This window comes from Dicentrarchus labrax, unplaced genomic scaffold (genome assembly GCF_905237075.1).
Source record: "Dicentrarchus labrax unplaced genomic scaffold, dlabrax2021, whole genome shotgun sequence".
Classification (NCBI taxonomy): Eukaryota; Metazoa; Chordata; class Actinopteri; family Moronidae; genus Dicentrarchus; species Dicentrarchus labrax.
The window spans coordinates 1,463,078-1,490,816 of NW_026136710.1; the positions used below are offsets into that span (position 1 = coordinate 1,463,078).

Sequence of the window (27,739 nt, forward strand, 5' to 3'; positions counted from 1 at the left end):
CAGTGCCTCTCCCATTCTTTCACTCACCCTCCTCCTTTTCTTTCTCTTTCAGTCTCTTTCTCAGGCTTTCCCCAGTCTCACTTCCTCCCTCCTCTCTCTCTCTCTCTCTCTGCACTGGGCGGTGTATTATGGGGACAGAGGAGTGGGCGTGTCCTCGTCCTAATATGTGGATAATAGCGGGTGTAAAGTGGATTTGAACTTGCAGCCAGCGCTGAGAGGTGGAAGAGGTCCGACCAGCAGACATCTGCTGCTGCACAGAGTCAGAGCTCGTTCGGGAGTTTCTGTTGGAAAAGTTTAAAGTCAGAAACACAAGTGGATTTTTTTGGGGACTTTCAGGTTTTACAAGGTAAGATTGACATTGTTTTAAACCAGTTTCTTCAGATTAGTGCACAGAAATGTCTTTAAAAGGTGCTGTTTGAGGCAGATGTGATAGTTTTAGGGGCAGTTGATGCTGTGTGTGATGGGCAGGAATGTTCCCACACTGATAATGAGAAGAGACCAATTAGCTCCATTTACATCCTCTGACAGCTTTTAACTGCTTGATCTCTTGATAAGTTTTATCACCACAGCAGCTCTAATCTGCTGCTGCTTCCAGCTGTGATCACACATCTGCCTCTGCACCAGATCTGTCACTCATCACTGTTTCTACAAATACACTGTAAAACAACAGACCTTAATAAAAGTAGTTAACAGAAATTAATCATAAGTCACTAATTCACATGAATTAAACTCAAAAATTAACTGTTGAAGCAACTGTACTTAAAGTTGTTCAGTATTTTAAATATTGGAGATATAATTACAGTTGAAGACTTGAGAAAATACAGTAAATTAATTGGCTGCACATTCTGATAATTATAAATAGTTTTTAATTGTCCACTGAAGCTAAAACATTTGTATAAAGAGGATTTAAGTGACTTTATTCGCATAAATTCTGTCCACACATTTTAAATAAGTTTGGAGAAATTCTGAATATGAGTTTAACATCAATTAAGTGAATGGAATTAATACAATTAACTTGATTTACTGAAGTTACCTTTTAATAACTACTTGAGTATCTTCTACTCATTTCAAACATCTTTCATACTTCAATTGTTTGAGTTGATACACTTAACTGAAGGAGATCGTATACACTGTAAAACCTGATGAATTAGTTCAACTCAAACACTTTAAGCATGAAAACAAGTATGAATTGAGTAAAAGGTACTCAAGTATTTAGGTAACTTAATGTACCTGAGTTACCATGGGTAACTGTTTACTTTTACAGTACAAATAAAAATTTCAAAATGAAGTCACTTAAAATTACTAAAGCAACTTTATCAAGAATGTTTTTTAACCTACAAAATAGAGTTTGTGTAACTTAAAATGTTCTAAATATCTTCATTTGGGGGCTTTTCCAAGCAAATATTGATATATGTGATTGATTATTGCTGCCACCCTCTGGCCACCCCATGAATCTTCCTCTAGCTCCGCCCCTGCAACCATCCACAACCCCAAAGATATTCACTGTAATGTTATATTAACTCAAAGCATTGTTTACATCAAACAAACCCAATTTTATGAGTTCAATATTTTGTCTTTGGGGTTTAGATGGTTACAGGGGCGGCAGCAATAATCAATCACATATATCAATATTCAAAATCTTTTTTCATTGAACTGAAGCCGATCACTAAGTGTTACTGTGGTGACATCCATCTTAGATCAGATATTTGTTGCCACTCTGGACTCCTTGAGTTTCACATATCTTCATATTTCAGAGCATCAACTTTTTATTGATTAATGAAGGAAATGATCAGCAGATTAAACAATAATTATATATAAGATTCTTTCTTTTAAGATCCCCTCCAGAAATGTATTAAGAACAATAATAAAAGTGTAATTTCCACATTCAAATCCTTAAAAAGTCGTTGACTCCGACTACCGACTGGACCAGGACCGACTTCCTGAACTATCTGTGATGTCATAAATCCTGCTCGTAGGCCCCGCCCCTTAAAATCAGACGATCAATGAGCTCAGAGAAACTTTCCACTTTCAACAGATGAACTTCAAACATCACAATGATCCTCGCTGGTCTTTGTTAGTAGACATTTAAAAATAATAATATTTAATAATAAAATAAACAGAAATTTTACAGATTATTTGTTTTTTACAGTTTTACCATCAGCTGATATTTGTTTATGTTTTACAGATTGTGTTGAGATGACTTCACACATCTTCACGCTCCTGCTCTGCCTGGTGTGTTTGTGTTCAGCTCGTCCTCAACCAGGTGAGTCAATCTCTCTCTCTCTCTCTCTCTCTCTCTCTCTCTGATTACACACAGACACATCTAAATATCACAATACTTTAATCACTGGGCTCAATAACCATAGATTGTGACTTTATTATATATATATAGTTATGAGATTGTCACTTTAAAGCTCCTCAAGGAACTTTAATTTTGTGTTGACTCTGGCGCCCCCTGTGGACAAAAGCGGTAGTGTTTCTACCGCCTTGTTTCATTGATTTCAAGGGGAATCCGACCCAGTGGCATTAAGCATATAGAAATATATGTGTTGTTTGTTTATGTAGATCATATAGAGGCATCAGTATTAAATAAGCTGATAAAGCATTATAATAAATCTTGTTCTACAGATATCACAACATGATCTTTCCACATATTCTGCAGCTCCAGTATTAAACACAGTGTGTCATTTCTACCACTAGGGGCTTTTCAATCATTAAAACAATAACAGAAGAAGTTTAATGAGGTGGTGAAGCAGCGTGGGATCATGGGAGTTGTTGTCTTCACCACCATTGGCGTCATTGCAGTCAGCTTCTCCTGGTTAGGATTCCTTCAGTGTTCAAGGTTCAGGAGTGATTCCTCCTCTCCAAAACAAATGGACCCGCTGATTAAATACACTAAAAACACTAAATAAAGCAGTTCCGCCTTAAATATGACTTAACTTCTTGTTGTTTTGCTGGAGCAGCTCTCGCTTACTCATTCCCTGGGCTTCTTCATCCTCTCTCCATCCAACTTAATGCAGAGATGTTACAGATTATAGCTTTAACCTTGTAGTACAGTCGCACTCATGCAGGATCCTGTTTTCCAGAGTCGGCGCACTCAGTGAGGATGAAGACGAACTCTCCTGCGACCGGCCCTCTGGCAGGCAGGGTGGTGCTGCCGTGTCACTTCATAATGCCGGTTTCTACCAGCACCTCCACGCACACTCCCTCACTCTCCACGCCTTCACCTGGACGCCTCCTCCCCGGTGACTCTTCCCACGCCACCCCGAGCCCTGCGGAGGAGCTGAGGATCAAGTGGACCAAGCTGGAGGGAGACGGGGAGAAGGTGGTGCTGGTGGCCCAGGCCGGGGTGGTCAAAGTGGGGCAGGACTACATGAGCAGGGTGTCGGTGGCCAGCTACCCTCTGTCAGTCGGGGACGCCTCTCTGATGATAGTGCGGCTCAGGGCGAGCGACGCGGGGCTTTACCGCTGTGAGGTCATGCACGGGATGGAGGATACCCAAGACACCGTCAGCCTCAACGTCACTGGTGAGTAAAACCAACGCATCCTGCCAAAGTCTGCGCTTTTATGGGTCGAATTAACAGTTAATATCGAGAGTCTACAAAACGTGTTCGGTGACTGAATCCAGATGTGTAAATTTGGCAGAGATGTCGCAGCTGTTTGCGAAGCAGAAGGTGAATTAATTCACATTATTTACTTAGTATTTAAGACCAGAAACTGCTTCTTCTTTTGTTTCGTTAATCAAAATTAGTCCCATTTCTGGAGGCTGCAACTTGTTCCAGAACTCATGAAACTTGGCGGCTGATGTACGATGTACGTATTCTGTGGGTGTCGCACATTGGCTGGTAAAAAGGCTCGACAGCGCCCCCTAAAGAGCAGCCCCACGGGCACGTTTCAGAGATATGCATGAAAATCAGTACACATGCACGTCATGTCCAGATGTACAAAAAAGCCTCTTGGACCCGTACAACAGGAAGTCAGCCATTTTGAATTTAGCGGCCATTTTTTGTGTTTTTCACACACAAACTCTTCGTATGGAATTGGTGTTTTTTTATTTAATTTAATACAATACTGTTAAAATACTACTTAATGTTTAATGAATGTATTTTTAAACAAGTTTTGCATTTCCTGTAATATTTAGTTTCTATATCAGCCGGCTACGTAGTCACGTTCATACATCCGTGATTAGTCCAGAGCTAAAATGTGCTGGTAAGATAGTGATGGGAGGTCAAATGAACGGTTCAAAAACTCTGGATTTGTGAACCAGGAGGACCCTTTTACACCTAATTATCTCTGGTTCTTTAACCGGTCCGTCAACAATTAATAATCTGATCAGGAATAAACCTGCCTCCTGTGTAATCTGTTACAGTATAAACAGTAGCTTGGATATTAAAGTCGCAGCTACTTCATGTATTAAAGTGAAGTGAATTATTTCTGGGGGCAGTTCATCTGGGGGAAACCCCAGAGAGCCGTGTGGAAGAATATCGGACAACCGATCCAACCCTCGTTCCCAGACATTTACACAGATTCCACATTAATACTGAACAGGACTCTTTGTTGAGCAGCTCCGGACAAAGACGCTCCCTATGAGTGACACACAACTCTCCATTTAACAGCTCAGTCATCTATTCACGTCCTCCTGCAGCTCTGCCAGGATATAATCCTCCCATCCAGCTGGAAATAAAGGACCTAATGACACAACACAACAGTTACATATAGTCAGAGGATGACAGCTGAAATAGATAACTGGCTTGTGTTTCTCTGTACCGACATGAGTTGATCTGGAGTTCAGGAGAGAATCTTTAGTGTAATAATGCCAACAGGAAACGGTCTCCAGGTAGAACAGGTGTCCAATATTTCTTCTGTGTTCATTATCGTAGCAGCCAAAGATTAACAGCAGCTATGTGCACTAGTTTTTAAACCATTTGAGATAATAGAAAATCTGCCTGAAAATCTGGACAACATTTGGTAAAAACATGATAATTTACCAAGAATAAAATCACCTTATAGTGTTTTACATCCTTTATATTTTGTATTTAATTGTTCTCAAACTGAACCAGAAATGTTTGTTGTTTAGGATGATAACGTGATGTAAGTTGGTCAAAGTGCGTCCACTAACAGTAGTTGTTGTTTGTTCCACTAACAGTAGTTGTTTCTGCCACTGACAGACTCAGGTTGTTATTGTCAGTGTCTGACAGCATTATGGAAAGGATCCCTACAGAGATAGACCTTTAGTTTAACCACAAACAGCCGTAATATCACTATCACTCTCCACCAGACTCCAGAGACACAAACACTCATTTTACCTTCAGACCATCGTATGAAGATGTCGTGAAAAGAAGAGCTTGAAATGAGACTCTGTGTCTAACGTTGTCCCTCCAGGTGTGGTGTTCCACTACAGAGCTTCAACAAGCCGGTACACTCTGGACTTTCCTACAGCCATGGAGGAGTGTCGTGCTGCAGGTGCCACCATCGCTACACCTGAACAGCTGACGGCCGCTTTTGAGGACGGCCTCGACCAATGTGACGCAGGCTGGCTCGCCGACCAGTCGGTCAGGTGTGTGTAACACATCTCCACATTATCACATCTTATTTATCTGAGTTAGATTTTTAATGTAAATGTAAATCAACTTGTATTTTCTGAAATCAAGATCCATTTTTCTTGATTGTAGTGCAGCAACAAACAAATTTAAATTAAATTCTGTGTTCATGCCTTTATTGTTTCTTCAGATATCCAATCACACTGCCCCGTCCTGGCTGCGCAGGCAATCTGCTGAGTCGACCGGGAGTGAGGACGTACGGCATCCGCGACCCCACCGAGAAATACGACGTGTACTGCTACGTAGATAAACTAGACGGTAAACACGAAAGTACAAATACATTTAATGGGATCGATGTCAACCTCATTTCTGTGTGTTCATTACAGAGCTGGAGTCACACCTGCAGATGATTGATTGATTGATTGATTGATTAATGACGCCGTACTTCATGGAGTAAAAAAGTTCCCGTACTGAACCTTTAACCTTGTATAACTGTCTGTCTGCAGGCGAGGTCTTCTACCCTCCGTCCCTCAGAGATAAACTCACCTTCCAGGAGGCCAGAGAGGAGTGCGAGAAGCACGAAGCCGTGTTGGCGTCACCTGGTCAGCTGTTCGCAGCCTGGAGGGCGGGACTGAACCGCTGCGACTACAGCTGGCTGTCCGACGGCAGCGCCCGCTACCCCGTCACCGTCCCCAGGCCTCAGTGTGGAGGAGGCCTGCTGGGCGTCCGCACGCTCTACAAGTTTGAAAACCAAACCGGCTTCCCGGACCCAACTGACAGGCACGGAGTCTTCTGCTTCAAGGGTGAGACTGAAACATAAACAGATACGAATCCGCTACTAGTTTCCTCTACGGACACATCAGGTTACTTTCCAACAAAGTTAGGTTGAAATAAACCCTTATTCACAAAGTTAGATGTGCAACAGCCACAACGTAAGCTAACGGAGCTGAATCGGAACTGATAAAACCTCTGGGTGCATCTCTAGTCCGAATATTAAGCAAAGGGTGATTTGTTTTTGGCTCTGGGGTTGAATTTGAATAATTTTAAGAGGCACGAGAGGGTAAAAGTATCCAGTGTTTCACAAGAAAACGGTCTGAATCCGTCTCCCTGTCCTGTTTATCATCTTGAGATCCACCAGATTTATCGGCGACCCCGTCTGGGTGTCGTAATATTTTAATGAGGAAAACCCATCAAGTGCTGTTTCTTTACTCATCAGTTACAGATTCAGTGACGCATCGGCACAAATTTAGATCAAACCTTTCTGAACGCTCCAGACCGACCCCCGCTCTATAAATACAGAGGTGTCCTGCAGCACAACCAGAGAGGGACGACAAAGGAGAACAAACCCAAACAAGAGGAGAATAAACTGCCCTGTTTATGGTGGGGCACGTTCTTTTATGAGGGGAAAACCCAACTCATGCACTCTAACATAGATAAAGCAGAAAGGGGACAGGTCCCTAATGCTTCACAGCTGGACCCTGCCCAAACAGACAGACAGACGGACCGAGGGAGAGAGGGAGGGAGGGAGGAGGTGGAAAAGCTCTCCCATAAGTAACATCATCATTAAGAAACACTTTAAACAGAGAGGTTAGGTTAGTCAGTGTGAAGTAGGTATGCAAGCAGGAGGAACCTTTAAGTATGATTCTTTACAGATGATATAATTACAGTCACATGTTTGGCAACCTGAAGGTACTTTCTGGACCTGGAAGCTGCGTAATGTTGTCCTGCCAGACATTAAGTGAGGTGGCAGAGCAGCAGTAATGTACAGTAAAGTGACAGCATAAACACGGGACCCTCAGCCCCCCCCTCCCTCCACCCACCCCGCCCCGCCGGGCCAGCTCGCCAAACACATGACATCATATCTGGGCAGGGTCCTCCTTCATGGTGCGAAAGACCAGACCGGAGCTCAGCTAATCCCCAGAGTCTGCAGGCAATAAACACCTTCAGTTTGCAGAAGAAGAAGAACTCAGAAAAATGCATCAAAAGTTATTTTTCTGTAACAGATAAATTATTGTAATATAACATTATGAGGTTGTTAATGCTGCCTGCTTTATGTCAGTTTAATTTTAATATTTTAAGTCTGGAGTTTCAACTGTTTGCTAGTTTAGGGCCCAACATAGGGGTTTGCGGCCCTTCTAAATGATCACAAAATAAACCACAAGGGTCCTGAGATCGAATGTTTAAGATTGAAGTCAAGAATTTTCAGTTTTTAAATCTCATTTAAATTACGAAATGAACATCATGCTGTTTGGAAGAAGACTGAAACTAGAGACTGAAACCATAAACTCATCAGGAAACTCATAAATCAACCGAGAAGTCTGCTCATTTCTCTATAAGACTCAATACTACCAGACTTATTTTTTGCAACCAGTAGAGCTGCCCCCTCCTGGGCATGCAGGTTTAAGACATTTGACAGACCCAGAAGCTCTCATGATTTTCCGCTTTATAATCTAACCAGCGTACGGTGGCCCAGACATTAATCAGATATAATTATTGATTAATTGATTACATCAATGTGGATCCTCTTCTCCTGAATCCTCCCGTATAAGAACAGGTAGCGACTCGTTGCTGCCCTGTAGTGGTCGGGAGTATTAACAACTAGACAAAAGTTACTTTATTTAGTAACTAATTACTATTTTTCAGTAACTCTGCTAATTATCTGCCATCAGTGGGTGAAGTGGATGTATAAAGTAGCATAAACTCTTTAATACTGCAGTTAATGTGCATGAAGAGGAGAATATAGGAGGAAAATAAAGAGCGAGAACGGGAACTCCACCTAACCCCTCTCCTCCCTGCCCCGTCCGTCTATACGTGCCCCTGACAGCCGGCAGGGTGGGATGGAGGGGAGTCGATTACGTACCGTTTATTGAAGCATTATGTCAGTGCAGTCTGCTGCGTACTCCCTGGACACCGACTGTATGAACTCAGACCTACACAAAGGACAGCATTGTATGTCTCATATGGTATGTATTCCATCATAACGAGATATAAATCTGCAGCCAGCATCACAAAAGGAAGAAACAAAAGCCTTCTGGAGGGTTTTTAAAACTCAAAGATTGCAGAAGAGGAAAAATAAATTATCTCAACAGAAGATTAGAGGTCAGAAAAACTTGTTTTTAGTTAGTTTTAAAACTTAAAAGTTCCGGTTTGACTTTAGTGAAGAAAGTTTTCTCTCTTTTATTAATGTTATTTTTAAAAACCATGATTTTTCATTGTTTGGATGCTTAAAAATTAAATATTTGCAATTAGAAATATTTAATTATTTACAGCTTTTGACCATTTTTTAACAAGTTTTGGAACAGCAGTAAGTAAAAAATGTTTTTAAAATACAGAATTTTCTGTTTTTAAAATTATTTCAGTTTCTCTAGCGAAGAAAAGTTCATTATCATTAATTATTAGCAGTTTATTTTAAAACTTAAAAGTTCCAGTTTGACTTTTTGTTACAACCCTTCAGATTTCTTCTTGTGACCATTTGAAGGGCCCCGACCCCTATGTTGGGAACTCAACAAGCAAATAGTTTAAAATTATAGAAAATAGAAACAAGCTGGCAGAATTGTTATTATTATTATTATTATTTACTTTTCTTTTTTAGAAAACCTTTCTTTAGTTTATAAAACAGAAGCTAGTTTGTGTGTTTAGTCTTTTCCTCATGTTGTTACATATTTAATATAATATTGAGATATAAATCTTCAGTCAGCATCACAAAGGAAGAAACTAAAGTTTTCTGGTTCAGAATAAGTTTAAAGATTCAGGAAGTGCGTCTGTTAGCCGGCTCATAAAAATCTCTGCTCGGACGTCATTTCCCTAAAAACAAAGCTTTCTGGCCACATTCAGTAGTGACTGTTATTCAGGTCTGAAGCTGTTTTATTTCTGACAGGTGACTTCATGTTTCAAAAATAAAAAGCTGCTCCATTCCCTTTTATAGGCTGCTGCGAGCTAACGGCTGTTTGATTAGCGTTGTCCAGATAGTACGGCGTTATTTTCTCAGTGAGTCATGAAATACTGATTCATTCTGTAAACATATTGACTGGACCCAGACTCTTTACTTTAACCTTTATTTTTAACACGATAGATCAAGGTTACATAATGTAGCTCTGGGCTGAAATCATTTGAGCTCTTTGGTGAGAGATTTATTGGCACTTGGACATCAGTTGTAAACATTTCACTCAATCATCCATGAAGCTCACAAACTGAAACCTCAAGTAGAAACATGATTTACTTACATGAGACGGAGTGACATCCATTAAATTCAGTTTCCATATGTGAGTAACTGCTGATTACAGATTAGTTTTATTTTAATGATCTCCTGTGTCTCCTGGATAATGTAACAGCACTACAGCTTCTGTGAGTAGTTCTCAACCTCTAAACTGACACAAATCAGACCCCAGACCCCCATTTCAAGAGTTTTTGCTTTTAGATGTTTTATTTAGACGTGATTTTAATACTCAGTGTTTATGTTATCAAATTTGGAAATATGAAATATGAAAATATGATTTTCTTCTTAGAAAGTGTATAAAACCAATTGGATGGAAGGAAAACCAATGACTGATGTTTAAATCAGTTTTCAAGGGCCAAGGTTCATCCAGTGGAACATCGACTTTAAGGTTTCTGTTCTGCTCTCAGTTGCTCAACTCTCCACAGACTGACTGAGTTCCTGTTCTGTGTTTCCCCTCTCTTACAGCCAAACTACCAGAGCCCACTACCACGAGTCCACCGATGACTCCAGCTGAGTACAATCCCGACAGCCCTGCGTTCACTCCAACACCCGGACCCCTCTTAGACCCCGAAAGAGCTGAAATTCAAGCAAGAACACCAGGTCTTGTTGCACCTTCACCAACGCAGAGACCACACACAGCGTCACCAGACCAACATGGAGTCCCCCCCACAGAGACAGACCCCACCACTCCCGTGTTTGACTACGATGTTCAAGATTTCAATAACTCACACAGCGTAGAGTCGGTACCAGTTAGAGGAGACATTTTGTTCCCCATCCAGATCCCTCCTTTACCCACCGCCCGCTTGCAGCCCCCACACCTTGACATCTCCCAGGGGGGAGGCCCGTCGGGTTCAGGCCGAGGTGAGAGCAGCGGTAGCGGTGAGGCAGGCAGCAGCGATGACGGCTCCAGTGGGGCTGAGGTGACCCCAACACACTGGGTGGAACCCACATCGACACCAAGTTGGCCTCTCGATACCACCACAGAGCATCTAGAGACCTCCTCTGACCCCCCAGGACCGGGGAAGTGGATGGAAACCACAACGAGACCACTTCTGGAAATCCCTCCGGTAGTGGTTCACACCCCAGAACCAGGACACCCAGCCGGTCCCAGAGAGGACGGACCCGCTGTTGTTTTTAAAGAGGATGTCACTCCTGGAACTGCGCTGACCTTCGACCTCGACCAATCAGCGGCCGTTACTGTAGACAGGGAGTCGTCAGGCAAACCACCGTTTCATCTCATCATCGTCAATGTGCACGACCGGAACCAGTCAGGTGAGTTAAAGCGTTGATCAGGAATCACAACACTCACAATACACACGTCAGCAATACAGAGAATCAAGTCAATTTTCAAAATAAAATACAGCGTACAAACTCCAGATTGAATTTAATGCTACATCAACATCGTAGCCAGAAGTCAACCAGTCAGAGGAGATGTTAAGACGAGAAACACGAGTAAACAACAATATGGCCGGCAACACAATCTGTGGACCCTTCGCTACTAAAACGCTCTCACACGGATCATGAAGCCAAACGGTTGGTGGCTGTTAACGAAAGGCCAAACCACAATAAAAGTTTACAGTTTTATTCCAGAGCTGTTGTCGTGTAAACTGGGCCTAAATGTGAACGTTCAATATAACAAATTTGGATGAATTCAATTCAATGAGAAAATTTTCATGCCATTTTTTTGACATGATTGAAAATAAATATTGCATACTGATCAGTATGACTCAGTATGGATGCTGTAAAGGACAAGTGTTAAACACCAGTCGTCTGTCTGAAATCTCTGATCCTCGACTGGAATTACGACTCTTGTATTTGCCCCTGATCCAACCGACAGTCTCACATTACAGTGAGAATGCTTCTCTTTCAGAATGACCTCATGTTTGTTACGGTGTGCTGCCGGGGACTTTACAGTAATCTGATTTAGTGCCGTTTGTTGTCTTCGTAGGAAACAACTAATGGTTTGTTACCTTTGTGTTTGCATGCTGACAGATTCTCTCTCTCACACACACACACACACACACACACATACACCCACACACACACACACACTGTTTGCAGAGCCAGATGTGGAAACTCATGGTCATAAATCTTCGCTCGGCCAATTTTGTAGCTAAACATATTGTAAACACATCACAGGGAAAGCAGCACAGCCTCATGAATAATCAGATACATCAGAACAAATGGAGCTTTCCCGTAACCTTTCTCTCGTTTGCTCGCACACACAAAGACACACTGGTGGTCCGATGGAGTGATTAACCTCTGGTCTCTTTAACCAGCTGTGAATTAGTCAAATATCTGAAGAAAGAGCCGACAACAAACCACAAATAGTTGACCTTTATTGTCTTTTCTCAAGGGAGCTGCCTGAATTGCCTAAACTAACAACTTTTCCACCAATCTCCACAGTCTCTTTCTTTCCCCACATTAGTCTGTTCTGATTGTATTTCCACCATGGATGGATTACTGAACTTACCAGGCACAGGCCCAGGGGCCCGAGGCTCAGGGGACCCCAAAGCCTGAGCGTCTGGTTAAAGTGACGAACATTTCTTGTTGGAGCTCAGTCAAAAGTACTGTAGGGATGTGTTTTTGGCTCCTGGATCCCTACAGAGATAGACCTTTAGTTTAATCAGAAACAGTCGTAATATCACTATCACTCTCCACCAGACTCCAGAGACAGAAACACTCATTGTACCTTCAGATCATTGTAACTTCATTTAAAGTGGACAGAAACCACATAAACTCACCTCTTTGTTAGTGTTTCCAACAATCACCAACTCTGGTTTGGTGGAAATAAATCCTTAATTCACTGACGTAGATGATAAAAACAGCAGTTTCAGTCGGATAATAGCTGTTAGCTGATATATTAATGTTTTATATCTCACACATATATTACCTTTAATACCAATAACATTCTCAGTGAGGAAGGCATGAGGGAGGCCTAATGCCAAGCGCCATAAAATCACTAAATATGAGTGGGAGGGTTGTTGCAGGGGCCACTCACACACCCCCATACACTCACTCAAACAGTCCTTGTGTGTTTGTTACCCTCCAGCCAAGTGGTGCCATCTTCCAGGAGTTGTTTATTATTGAAATGTCAAAGGCGTATTCTGTTGCAAACGTAATATATCATCACATGAAGCAGGTCTGGTTTGTGTGAGGCCCACAGACTCACTGTTTCCACGTCTTGAGGAAATTAGGAAAATTGAAGAAATGAGTGTCTTAATGAAAACTTCCTGTTTCATGCGGTATCAAGTTCTGAGTCACACAGAATTTTTTTCTACTTTGGGCGACATGTTTCGGCTAACACAGGTTAACTAGTTAGATTTGTCCAGTTCAAAGAGGAGCTCTCAATCCGGTCACAACATGTGTCTACGTTACGTTTTTGCACATTTTTACTCCAGTTCCCACGATACGCTACAGCTTCCATGTGTACCATAAAGTCTTAATGAAGAGACACAGGCGTGCATTGTTCGAGAGATCAGCCCCTGGCATCGACTGACCTTCATCATAAGCTGACTGTTAACCATCCAGATATGCACTTTGCCTTGTTTTAATAAACAAAAGAAATGAGCTGCCAAAGAAAGAGGAGTTGTTTTTCAGGCTGTGTTTAAACCACAATACATTTTTGCACTTGGTTCCCTCATGATCGAAAGAAACGCAGCAAAAGTGCCCTCTGGATGCCCCTATGGTGGATAAAACATGATCCCCAAAATAGACGAACATTAGTTAGACCCCTAGTGGAGAAAATGCCCTTATAATTTCCCAGATTAACCCTCTTCAGATTGCTTTTTTATCTCCACAACCATGCACATTATTGCCTGTATTTCACTTTTAAATTTGGCATTTTAGGTTTCTATTTCTCGTTGGTTTCTAGTTGACGATATCCTGGACATCTTAAATCAGCCTTTGAACGGCATCGGTGGCTCCCATTCCCACATCCCTCAGATCACCGACTTTTCGCAGGTGTCCAGCGAAGCCGTCCAGGGCAGCGGAGATGTCGATCCTCTCAACCTACCTCCAACTGTCAGCTTCGTCAATGGAAAACATGAGGTAACATCCATCCAGTGGAGTATTTACTATAATAACGGCTTAGACTGGGGCTCTCGGTTGTGATTACATTGTAGTAAGTTCGTTGAAGAGTTAGTCGTTTACTCATCTACCTACTTTTCAGGTGACCTTTGAGCCAGATCGGCCAGCAGAGGAAGTCAGAGGAGATCAGTTTGAGACGGCCACTCCTGTTCGGGTTGATGAGGGGGACAAAGAAGAAGAGAAGGAGAACACATCTGCCTTTGACTACAATACCATAGTAATCCACACTGAGGGAACAACTACAGAGGAAACCGGTGACACTTCTACAGATGTATACCCGGATGTCGCTGCAGGTTCAAGGGTCTCTGATGTATCTACTGACTTAGAGGGAGTCAAAACTCAAGAACCAGGTGATCAAACAGCAACAAGAACCACCACCATGACACCATATACACTCCCTGTCTCATCTCCGGTATCCACCACACCATCAGGCCCAGCCGTCCCCGGTGTCTCCCACCATGTCACCGATGACGTCTCCACTTACGAGGACATCGAAGGCTCTGCGAGCTTTGGCACTGATGACGAGGCCGGTGCTACCCAGGAGGGCTCTGCAGACGATGCTCTGCCCACCCCGGCTTCAGGCAGTCAGTCCGGTGTGATGACTGATGAGACTGAAATCGGAGTGACGGAGCTTCCCACTTTTATCCCAGACACACAGTCACGGGAAACCACCACAGAGACCCAGATCGAAGACTGCGAAGGGTCTGCCTCTGGAGAAGACGAGGCTTCAGGACAAGATGTTTACCCACCAGAGATGCCCAAGTTTACCAGTACGCTACCACCGATTTATTCTACCCCTCACACCCAGCAGCCTCAACCTGCAGCAGGTACCGAAGTCGCAGAAGAGCCAGTAGTTGTACCCGCTGTTGACCCAGAAACAGGCTCAGGTGCAGAGCAGCTGTCCGGAGAGGGGGAGGTTTCTAGGGAACAGGGTGGTCTGGTTGACCTTCCTAGAGAGGTCACTGTTACTGTTTTACCAGATGTGGCAGCTGTGACTTTTGGAGACCAAACTACATTCACCACAGAAATAACTTCTGAACCTAGCACGCCGAAATACTCCACACACCACTCCCTTGCTTCCACAGCTGACAAGAAACATCCCACCAAGCTGTTATCCACAACCCCTGAAGACCACACCCCTCATCCCACCGAGTTGTACAGACTCCAGACTGAGCAGTCCACCACAACCTCCACACAGTCTGTAAGCCTTTCGCCCTTGTACACTTTCGACCATAGCCCCAACTCCGTCCCCCAGTGGGCTCTGATCCCAGACCCCGATGCCACCTCTCTACCTGATTCTGTGGACTACGACAAAGAGATAGTCGGTCCCCTGCCTGAGTCGCTCCCGAGGAGACCAGAAGAGACCCTGGCTACAGAGCAACCAGAGAGCGGCACTGACACAGCTTTCTCTGTGGAGGCCAGCACTGTGAATGTCAGAGGTACATATGAACTTCATTGTTAGTGGTTTGTTCCTACAGCGCATGTTAACGTGGACAAACACTTTTATTCTTGTTTAAGGTTAAAAAATAGACATAAAACCTCAAACTCAAAAGTATTTAGAGCAAGTGTTCCCAAACCTTTGCATGTCAAAGCCCCTAAAATAGCATTAGCTTATGGCTGACGCCCCCATTAAAGAAACAACTTCCGAATTTATTTCCTTACTTATTATTACATTTGTATTTCCAATCCCGAACCCTTTGAACAACACTACATTAGAGCACTGCTAATGTCTGTTACTGTGTGATTTTAATGCATTGTGTCACTTGTGCAGATCTCCTGCCATGCACAACCGACGTGTGTCACAATGGAGGCTCCTGCTACAAAAAAGGAGCCCAGAATATCTGCGTGTGTGCACCTGGATACACCGGACAGCATTGTGAAACAGGTGCTCGTACTTTTCAACCTCCAACCAAAGTGACCTCCCCTCTTTACTGACAGATGGTTGTGGTTGAATAATAACCGGTGTTGTGTGTCTACAGATGTTGATGAGTGCCAGTCTAACCCGTGTCTGAATGGAGCCACCTGCCTGGATGGAATCAACTCCTTCACCTGCCTCTGCCTGCCCAGTTACGCAGGAGAGCTCTGCGAACAAGGTCAGCTGCACCCCAGTGTTTCTGCAGTCTTTGGCAGACAGATAATGAAAGTCCACTTTCAGCTTGAATTATTGTAGAAGTACTGCAGGAGGTACTTGTACTCTTGTATTCCCATTTTCTGCTACAGTTCCACTTACTAAAACATGTATGTTGGTTTAATTGTCCAGTCAGCGCCTTTTTTGATCCCAGGGTAGCAAGAAATAAAGGATCGGCATTGATCGTGTATCGCAGGGTACAGTTAGGAGCTTCTCAACCATGAAAACACAACACTTTATCGATTAACACTGCCAATATTCAAAAATCTACACAGTAGGTTTCTTGCTTCAAATATCCTCTAAAGTAAATTTAGTTGTGAAATAATTTGGCATGGGGATCATTCAGTTTTACCTCTATAGATAACTTCTATTAGGGACTGAGGTCCTTGCACTGTTTACACATAACCTAGCTAATTATTCTAAACTCTAAATGACTTTTATAAACATTAGGCCTTTGAATAACATATCAATTATGAATCATTAATTTGATTTAGCTCAGAGAGAGACAAATGGAGATAGCAGAGAGTGAGCAATGGACTTCCACATGACAATATTCACAACTTGGATTCATTTTATGAAAAAACGTGTTGATCAGTCGACAGACATTCAGACTTAATGACCGGCTGAAGGTTTGGAGTCAGCACTTTCTTTTCGTCACCCTTTCATCAACATGATAGTGAGTCTGTTAGTTTAAGGTAGAAAAGCTTTAATATTTATAGGATATATATATATATATATATATATATTCAGTGCACACACACAGGTAGACTCAGCGTCTTCAGTCATGACAGTGTTTGCTGCTCGCTGTCTTCCAGCTCTGGGTGTTGGTTCTTCGGCAGATTAGTTCCAGCTTCTCGTCCAATATTTCTGCCATTACTCAGCAGCTAATGGAGGTTCAGGCTCTAAGGATTAATATTTTCCAGGGAAATTTACCAGCTTTCTCTCCCAGTATTCTTCGAGCAACAGTAAGATGTTATTACGTTTTTAAAAAAAAAAATGAAATGATAAGGCCATGTTCTTTTTTTTATGGTTGGGTTTGATTGTTATTGTACGTCGTAACTCTGAACTAATAGCTGATTTAGCATCGCCCATCAGATTTAACAGATTTAATAGTCAGGGTATTATTTCTTAAGTAGTATAAAATGAATTGTTAAAAGTTTTGTTGGATTGTATTTTCAGTGAACCTGAACTTTTATTCAGCTTGCTGAGAGCACACACGCTTTACAGCAAGTTTGATGCATTTTATATACACAAAATACATGTATTTATGGATTTATATCTATTATATATAGGGTACTAAATATATCATTGTTTACAGTTCAACATCATTCGTTTCTCAGGAACAGCTTATGGAAGATTTAATGTAAAAATACTCCATTACAAATAAACTCCTGTTCACAAAATTGTACTTTAATTATAGAATAATGTAATGAAAGTATAAAACCTAAAGTTCCACTGCCACTAAAGAAGCAAATGGCCTCTGTTTGATTCACATTTTACTCTATAATATATAAATATTACTGACTAATGTTGAGCTGCTGGAGTTGATTCGAGCTATCTTATATATTGTTAGGTAACTAATGTGTAACAATGATTTCTATATTAGATATGCGCCGTAGGCTGTAGCTCAGTTTTAAAGATAGATGGTATACAATGAAACTAGAAGACTTCTGAATGTGTGAGAACAATCAACAAGGAGACTGAACCTTTAGTTAATTTATTCCAACACAGTGTAACATCACACAGTCTGGTTGTTCAACACACGGAATAAATAACTTCCGACTTCACTGAAACTAATCCTGGTGGACTGATCTGTACGATGGATGATGGATAATGTTAACAGTTACTGACTGATTAGAGTTCTGCCATATCTTAGTAAAACTATTACAAGTTCACTTCTTCATAGATAGATGACAGATGAGAAAGGAAAAGCTTCAAAGTAAAATACAAATGATAAATGCTTTTAATTCCAACCTGCTTTTAATTCACTGTCATTATAAATTCTGGGTGAAAGGTGGAGTGAAAGTGGAACTCCCCGGACCCAAATATTCCCAGCCTGCAGCTTGTATCCGTGTGTGTCCATGTATGCAGGACGGATGCAGCATGTCCAACGAAACGTAGAAACTCTGATCCATCCTGATACATGCAGCAGAAGATACAGAACCACAGACACAGCTGTCCTCTCGTAGCTTTCTGCCAGTGGAAAGAAGGAGAAAAAAGACAGATAATTGCTCTATTATTTTGCCAGAAAGCTTTTGCAGCTGTGTGGCACTGAATCAGTGCTAAATACTGCCTCGGACTTAGTCAAAACTCCCCTTCATCTTCTGGATGAAGCCGTGTTTAGGCTGGCCTTTACTCTCTGTACTTAGAATTAAAGCCCTGCATTTATTAGTGGGCCCGGAGACCTCACCTGACCCTCCAGGTGGCTGCACAGCGGACTTATTAAGAGGAGGTGGGCTGACGATAGCTAATACCCCGAAGCATCGACAGCAACTTTCCATCACGGCTTTATTGGCACGGACGTTATTCTGAAGCTACTGATACAAAACAACCATTGTTTACTGAGCCCGACAAAGCTGATTGTGTGGCTTTAAGTCATTGTGTATAAATGTGCGTGTTATACATGTGTATGTGTGTGTGTGTGCTTTCTGACCTACAGACAACTGGAGAGTTGTGAGGGTTAATGAAGTCCAACTTTGTGTTATTGAGCTCATTCAGTGAGGGGCCTTTATTCCCCAGCTGGACCTCAACTCTCTTTCTCTCTGTCTGGCCTGAACAACAGAGTTTGATGAAGAAATAAACAAATCAGAGTTGTTGTGCAGCTGCAAGACGTTCATTGTTACAACTGGCTGTGGGCAACATTATGTATATAATGAGGATAAAAGTATACAGACTGGACTGTAATATGAAGCAGGATAAGGAATACTTTAGTTAAAGTTGTAATATGTAAAATTTCTGCATTAAAATGTCTATAAACACTTGATTTGTGTACTTGGGATGGAGAGAAGCTGAAGCCAAGTGAATGAGTAAGTGAGAGCTGCTCCAGCAAAACAACAGCAGAAAACTCAAATTAAATCAATAATCTATTATCATTAAGGTGTATAAACTTGAACCGGATGAAGGATTTTAGTCATCGGACGTCTGGATCTTAAGTTATCAGAGAAACAAGCTGAGCTAATGTTAGCAGCAGCTCGCTCCGGGACGGAGAAGCAGTGATTTTCAAGGTGGAACTGCTTTATTCAGTGTCTTCAGCGGTTTTAATCAGCAGTACATTATTTTAAAAGTTACTAATTGCAGCTTCAACTATAAACTATCCACTCCTCGAGTTGAAAATGTCTTCTTTCTGGATGAATTGCAGTTCTTTAACACTTTATCTTTCCCTCTCTGCAGACACTGAGGTTTGTGGCTATGGCTGGCAGAAGTTTCAGTCTCACTGCTACAAGTACTTCACACACCGTCGGACCTGGGACGCTGCTGAGAGGGAGTGTCGGCTGCACGGTGCCCACCTGGCCAGCATCCTGTCGCAGGAGGAACAACTGTTTGTCAATCGTAAGTCCACGTTGTGGCATTTGAGCCACGGTTCTTCCTGTAGCTGAAGCTGAAGTGTTGTGGCCCTGACACGCCTGTTGTGTCGCCTGTGTCTTGGCCGATGAGATGATGACACTAGAACACTGCACAGACTACAGCGAACGGCCAACTAGCACGTTCGTTCTGCACCTGCGCATGAGTCCAGCAGGTGGCGGTGGTCTGCATTTGTAAGACCTGTAGGTTATAAATGAATGTAAGTGTCGTGCAACTGCGTTAAATTGAGAAATACTTGAAAAATGAGACGATCATTTTGTGTGTGCCCTCTTGACGAACCCGAACCAACCGCCCGGTTTCACTCCTTCATTTAATCCCGGACGAGCCCCCATTTCGTCACAGCCCGACTCGAGGAAAGGACAACAAAAGATTTATGTAACAAAATATAACTTAAAACAATGACGATATAAAATATGTAAATCAGTAACATCATTAGTGTTTCACGTGTTTGAGTGAGTGGACATGAACACAAGGAATCTAAACCAAACAACAAACCATACGGCCAGAGAGAGAGAGAGAGAGAGAGAGAGAGAGAGAAACTGACTCAACCATCTTATATATATGAGGAGCCGCGGGCGCTAATCAGTGATGCACTTCCTGTTTCCTCAAGAGGGCCGTCACACATGCCTCCAACAACATTGCACCCTGAAGACTGAAAAACATAAAAAATATGTAAATTATGACCATAATCTGTAATAAAACCTTCAAAATATTTCCAAAATACTATCACTAACCCCCAGATATAAAGTATACATTACTTACACTCCCAACCTGGGTGATTAAACACTAATGAAAACATACCGATGGATATTATATTTCAGACAATAGACCCTTTCCACTGATATAGAAATCTTTAAAGTAACTTTGCCTGTAAGAGTTTTGCTGCTGCTTTATAGGCCTTTGCACTTTAATGAAGCAGCGTGTTTGGAAGGAGGCCAGTCTCCAATCTAATCCAATGATGAGTGTTAGTACGGTAAAATAAAGTCGTTTCAACAGAGAGTTTCCACAGACAATCAAAGCTGACTGCAGACTCTCAGTTTATTGAGGAAACTGCTGACTGACATTAAATGGCCACGAAGCAGCTCAGCCTGAACACTCCCTCCGCTCGTTTGTTCACACTCTTGATTGTTCAAACCTCCTCCTGCTGCCACACACATGTTCAAACCACAAACTTGTAAATCAGTGCATCAACCCTCCTTCTCTCTCTCCTCCTCTGTCACACCGTTAGTCCGTCCGAAGGCGGAGTGTTTGCTCTGTTTCCCGTCCGCCGTACGAGCTGCGAACTCAGATCTCTGACGTGTTTTTGCCTCTGCAGGTCTGGGCAGCGACTACCAGTGGCTCGGCCTCAACGACAAGATGTTTGAGAGAGACTTCAGATGGACTGATGGCAAGCCAATGGTAAGTAAGGGGGTGAGAAAATATCAATAATTTGGGATAATTTGGGATTTTTGTGGTTAAACAACAAACGCAACTTGAGGTTAAACAAATGCAGATTTCAGTGTCCTGGTTGCATTAAAACAAATAAACTTTTATTTAACTTAAAATTAAATCGTAATATATTGAACATAAACCTGTGTATCGTGATACATATCGTATCGCTGGTTAATTAGTTAATTATAGAAAAATAGTAAGTAAACATATTTCTGCTGTAAAGATTTAATATGGGGCCTTATGGAGACTCAGTGCTGGAGCCAGCCTCTTGTGGCCGTTAGAGGAACTGCAGGTGTTGTTACTCCCCTGTTGGCTTCATTAGCATCCACAGAGGTTTCTGCTTTAGTAAAACATCACTTCAGCATATCTGTACTGTGTTTAGGAGAATAAAGACAGCATGCATTACAGTTACTCCACCGTCCTGCTGCAGTTGAATTAAAGCAGGAACATAAAACACTTCCTGTGTGCCGACGGTGACGCAGCTCTGCAGACTGTCTCTCCGACCGGCCGCTGCACTCGTCTGAGTCATGGTGACACATTCTCACACACATTGTGCGTCCGCCGGGAACGCTCAGCTGTTGAAGCATGTGAGCAGTGGAAACCAGGCCTGATGAGAGCCTGAAATCTGATCCTGCTGGTTCTGGTTCTGCTGTTGTAATGTGTTATCATTCAGAACAGAGGCACACCCTGACTAAGGGAGGACGTTTTGTCTTATGTTTTGTGCTCGATGGCGTGTTGTCCGTGTTAATTTTTCTGTATTTTAAACAAACTAAAGCAGCTTCTTTGTGCAGATCCTCCTGCTTATAAGCTACAGAAAGCTTTAGGTGTGTTTGTGCTGTTGGTTGTCCCGGTAGCGCCACCGTCTGCTCCTTCTGTGAATTACAACCAGTCACACGTGTTGAATGATCTCATGGGGATAGGCGTTGTTTTCATAGCCCCTATACACACATACAGTATATGGTTGAGCTGCATTAGTGTAGAGATTAAACAGAGGTAGAAATGCAAATACTTGTGTAAAAATGTGTAGTATAAAAGTAAAAATATGACAGAAAAAAAAAGTAAAAACACCTGAAAAGATCTGCAGTACAGTGACGAAGTATTTGAACTTTATTACTTCCGACGTCCGGGATTAAACCTGCCTGTTTATTGGGACATTTATTATTTATTTATTTATTTTTAAATGTGTGTTCTGGCAGCAATACGACCACTGGAGGCCGAACCAGCCAGACAGCTTCTTCCAGTCCGGAGAGGACTGCGTGGTGATGATCTGGCACGAGGGGGGCCAGTGGAACGACGTGCCCTGCAACTATCACCTGACTTTCACCTGCAAAAAGGGAACAGGTACGCGCGCACACACACACACACACACACACACACACTCTGTAAAACACACCTGGTAGAGCTGTGGAAGCCCGTTTCTGCCAATAAATAAAAATATAACACCTTGAAAATAATCACGTTGGGTCAAAATTTGGATAAAAATTATGAGATAAAAAGTCAAAATGATCTAATATTTTTAAGTTTTTATCATTATTTTGACATAACATGTAAATTCTTTAATCCTTGGTGAGTTTCCATTTTATTTTTTTGTCCTTTTACTGGCAGAAATGTGTTTCCTGTTTTAAAATGAGCTAAACAATACAAACACACTAAAATCTGAATATGAATTATTCTGTTTTTACGGTGACTTTGATGCATTTACAGCAATAATTTATTAATTACTTATGATTTATATTTTATTTGAGTTTTCAGAACAACAAGAGACAATTATAACTTAATTATACAGGTGTCGCCATATAAAACAGTAAATAGATAAATATATGTATAGCTGGGTAAGACAAGAAGTGTCAATAATAATCTAACTAACTCAATAATTATTGTATTGTATTGTATAATAATAAATAATTTCTGTTTCCTACCATCAGTCTCATGTGGGCTGCCCCCTGTGGTGAAGGATGCTCATGTGTTCGGGGCCATGAAGCCACGCTACGAGATGAACTCACTGCTCCGGTATCACTGTAAACCGGGCTTCATCCAGAGATACGCCCCCACCATACGCTGCCGGGCCAACGGCCAATGGGACGCTCCCAAAGTCACCTGCACAACCCGTGAGTACTTGTGACGGAGGAGCTTTGAGTGTCTCGAAATGTTTCGCACTTTTTAACACTTTTCCATCCGTCTCCTCAGCCGCAACCTACCACAGGTCTGAGTCTCTCCGGCGCCGCAACAACCAGAACAACGAGCAACAGAACCGGCACTACAACAACCACGTCCATCACAGCGCGAGTCATCAGAAACAGAACCAGGAGGAGCAGCAGCAGAGCTACAGCCTCCTTCAGAACCTGTGGAAGTCCTTCCAGAGGGAGAAGAGGCATCAGCAGGTCCAAACACACAACAAGGACCAGATGAGACACTGATTGGGTTTAGTGGTTTTTTGTAAATCAGCTTAGCAGTGGCGGCCAAACACAAGCAGAGCCGGCTCTGTCGGTCCAGAGGCATCGATAGACAGAGACACACTGAGCTGTCTATCAATGGCTCTCAACAGGAAGAGGGAACCAAGCACATTGTCCAAAAACATTCCAGGATCTGAACCGTAACACTAGTGAGAGTTTAGTTTCGTTTTATAAAGTTTGTTTTAGTTCACGAGTCTGAGGAAGACTGGTGCCTTAATGGCTTCACTGTGTGGGACTGAACACACTAAACCCTGACCTGATAGAGGATCCGAACCCGGTCTCTGTCATCGTGTTTTAAAGGTACCCTGTGGAGTTTTTTTTTTTTATGAACAAAAGTTACGTTTGCATAAATTTTTTCTCACCAAATCAAACAAGCAAGGAGGCAAAAACAGTAATTTTACCTCACAGAACACGGGAGTTTCTGGGCCGCCGCTGCTTCAGATGCTAATATTAGTTTGGATTTGAATGAATGCGTTAAAACACCAAAGTTGAACACGAACAAACAAACCGATGGAGGCAGCTATAAACCGCCACTTCCTGTGTCCTGTGAGGTAAAATTACTGTTTTTATCAAAGGAGTCTGGTGGCTTTGAAGACATTTAACAACGTCAGAAAGGTCAAGAATGACGTCCAACATATGTTGTGATTTTTGTACCTTTATTTTTAATATCATTTCTGCTTTTCACTTCCTGCCTTCCATCTCAATTTCACGCGTCATCAAAATCATATAATATATTATATAATGGGCGGGGCTTAAACTGGTGTGGGTGGTGATTACTGGAGGTTAATTTAAGCCTGATATCGATACGGGTTGATCAGAAGTTGCAGAACAGCCTTAGAATTGAGCTTCAGATCAACGTCATTGATCACAAGAGTAAGTATACGTTATCTGTACCGGATACTCAAACCTCCCAGTGGTCAGAAACTCCACACGGTGCCTTTATTTTTGGGGAAATCCGGCACATACAAGCTGAGCATTGCAGCGTCAGTCTTACAGAAACACATTACTCACTGAAGTTTATGTTTTACCCAGTAGTTTAGAGGATTTAGATAATGTCATTGATAGACTATAAAGAGCATGAGATCATCACTTTAAATTATTATCATCAGTTTGTCCAGTTTCAGTTTGTGCTGTTTGTTACGACCCATTTTTACTGGTTGATTCCCGATGTTGTCGGTTTGCCGAATGTGAACCCGCAAATGTTGAGTACCCCAAAGTTTTATGTTGTTCAGTTTGGGTCCCCAGCATTTGGAAACGTGCATATGTTGGGCAATTAACATTAGAGCAATCACCTAATCATGGGCTTGGCTGATTTAGACAATATTTAAGTGGTTTTGGAGGTTATTGAAGACGCTGAATCCTCGGCCACATCGGTGATTAGGCCAATTAATGCCAATTATGCAAATCTGCCCGACTTATAAATAATCATCTGGCAGTTTCTATAAGCTGGGGACCCAAACTTTACATTTCTAACATAAAACTTTGGGTTACTCAACATTTCCGGGTTCGCGTTGCTGGCAGGTCGACTAATGTAGATTTTTGTACAAAATATTGTAGCTTTGAAAAGGTTTTTTAAAGGGGAGATTTAAAGAGCGGCACACACGGAGCTGAAGAGGAGATTATTATGAATGTGTGGTGTGTGTGTGTGCTGTGGCTATTAATCATAGGATTTATAATATAGATACTATATGAAGCCATATGAATTTAACTTATTGTATACTTTAAAACTATGAATGGACTGTGATATTAAATAAAGGTCATTGGAACTGAAGTGATTCTGTTAATGATGACTTCTTGCTGTTTACAGATTCTGTAATGAAAAACATCTTATCAAGTAGTAAACTCTCATATATGTTAGTTGCACGTTGCTTTTGTTGGGGACTGCCCATTGTTCCTACAGCCCTTTAGTCCAAAATCCCAATAGTCCGAACAATTGGACCCATTGGACCAAAACCCCAATAGTCCGACAGCCTGTTGTTCCGAAAAACCAAAGCCAACTAGAGTTTCTTGCTCTTTATGGTAACAATAAGGTTTAGGTACCGAAACTACTTGATCAAATGTAGAAAAAGTTCAATATTGCGATCACAACAATCAACGCAAATTCAACCAATGCCTGTGAATTTTCGCAGTTTTGTCCAATTCTTGTTTTCACCAATCACAACAGTCCCAAAACATTGACTCATACGTCACCGAACTTAACTTACCGGAACAAGTTGCCAATTTTTCAGGATTTTTGGGGAATTTTCACACAATTTAAATTTTTTTAAAAGTTGCCTTGAAATCAGGCATTTTTGGCTGCAACGATCCCAAAAAAACATCAAATCCTGGAGGGACTGAATGGGCGTTTGTTTACGGGATAACGGCGGATAAACGTTCCGATACCGATCTGATTAACAAGCGTACACCACTAAACCTCTATGATTCCTATCATTGTTGTTTGAACTTGTTAAACTCTCAGAGCAGGGTGAGTCATGACTTCGCCATCCGGGGAAAGAAAATGGAGCACTACGGGGAAGTATCAGGGACTCGTTTCGGGGCAAAGTAATTATGTGGTATCAGATTGGTGCACAGACACGAATACTCACCGATTCCCGTCCTGGTATCAGAACAACTCTCCGTCCAATGGGACCTTTTTCGGACTATCTGGGTGTCGGTGCATCGGGCAGTCTGAACCTTAGCGCAGCACCCGTTTGTTGAGCAATGTTATCTTGTCAAGCTGTTGAATTTTTTATCGTGCTGTGACTCAAAATCAACCTGACGAATTCACCACCAAAATGCTCCTGATTGTTTTAAGCTGGAGGGACTGTGAGATGTTGCTTTTTCTTCAGATCTGGAATCTGTGTTTTTAATCCAACCAATAGGGGAATGTGAAATAATGTGCATCGAGACAACTTCTACATCCTCCATTTTTTTTTTTATGTATCCTTTTGCATTCGACCTTCATGTTCTTCATACATTTTCCTTTTTATATACTGTTCCTCAATGTATATGCATTTTTTAAAAAGTGTTTTTCTACTCCATGTGGTTAATGAGGTTCACTGTATCTGTGGCACAAGAGCTTATTTTTTATGTAATCATTGTTTCTCCATTTGAGTTGCTGTAAAAATCCTCCTGATTTCAATGTCATTGTCATTTGCTGTGTGTGCAATAATAGGAACTATTATAACACAACCTGTGTTTGTGTGGTTTTGTTTAAGTGATAAGACTGGTGTTATTCTTTTTCCCATGAAAAGACCAAAACCAACAATGTGTCAGTACTTTCTGACTTCCTTTGTGTCCTTAAAGCTGCACTAATCAATATTTTTGGATTAACAATGGATCAAATGTCTCTAAATTAGAGGTCCAGGATACTTTATGCATATTATTATTATAAAATCACAATATCTTTACCTGAGAAGTGTTAATTACATACCAGCTCTACACACAGGAACTTTAATAATGATAATAATATTATGTATTGAAATAAAAAAGTAACCTTCTAACTTTGATTCTGCGCTTTGGCTTCAGTCTTAAACTGCTGCTATAACTTCTGAAAACCACCAGATGTCACTGTGCTGCTGAGTTTAGGGCCCTGAAGCCTTTTTAGCAAAGAAGAAGAGAGTTCAAAAAGGATTCATCCGCCCATCTAGTTAGTTGCTGGTGAACATAATGGAGCATTTAGCAGCTGAAGATCCAGATATTTCCCTCAGGAGTTGGTGGAGACCAAACACTGAGCTAAAACAGAGCTTAAATAGAGTGAATATTGGATTTATATTCATCAAATGGATGGTTTAAGCGAAAAAATATACAGATTGATGCCTAAAATGGATTTCAAATCCTGGAAATAATCTATGTTTTACTTTGTACTGTGGCCAATTCAGGAAAAAAAAAAACTGTCAAACCATGACAGTAAATACAGTTTCTGTAAAAGTAAAACACCAATATTTCATGGCAAAACCTTTAGTATACGACACTAATATTTTTTTTATCTAGAATAAAGTTAAAGCCTGTAAATTGCACATAAAACTGTAATATCTACAGCACTAATATCCATTCACTGTACTAGTAGAGAAGTTCTACAGTATTTATTACAGTAAATAAATAAAAGTTATTTACTGTAAACTGTGAGCTTCCATTTAGATTTTGCAATATCGTAGTAAAATGTACATATCAGCATATCTGTGGTCACACCTGTTATCCCACGTACCGCACCATGAATCAACAACCCACGTCGTCACCAACGTGCCGTCACTCAGTCCCGAGCCTTTGGCAAAACAAACTGTATTTCAGTCACAGAATCAACTGAAAGCAGCACCATGAA

General features: G+C 41.7%; 1 protein-coding gene across 1 annotated transcript; it reads left to right on the forward strand.

Moving 5' to 3' along the window:
* Positions 1–87: 87 nt before the first annotated feature.
* On the forward strand, positions 88–26,610 carry vcanb (versican b). Its single transcript, XM_051412009.1, has 16 exons — positions 88–346; positions 2,186–2,263; positions 3,087–3,527; positions 5,383–5,557; positions 5,731–5,858; positions 6,047–6,343; positions 10,222–11,028; positions 13,631–13,806; positions 13,928–15,284; positions 15,617–15,730; positions 15,825–15,938; positions 19,364–19,522; positions 20,871–20,953; positions 22,183–22,327; positions 22,912–23,094; positions 23,174–26,610. Exons 2-16 carry the CDS (start codon positions 2,197–2,199, stop codon positions 23,401–23,403), a joined length of 4,476 nt encoding a protein of 1,491 aa, XP_051267969.1. The 5' UTR covers positions 88–346; positions 2,186–2,196; the 3' UTR covers positions 23,404–26,610.
* The last annotated feature ends 1,129 nt before the right edge of the window (positions 26,611–27,739 follow it).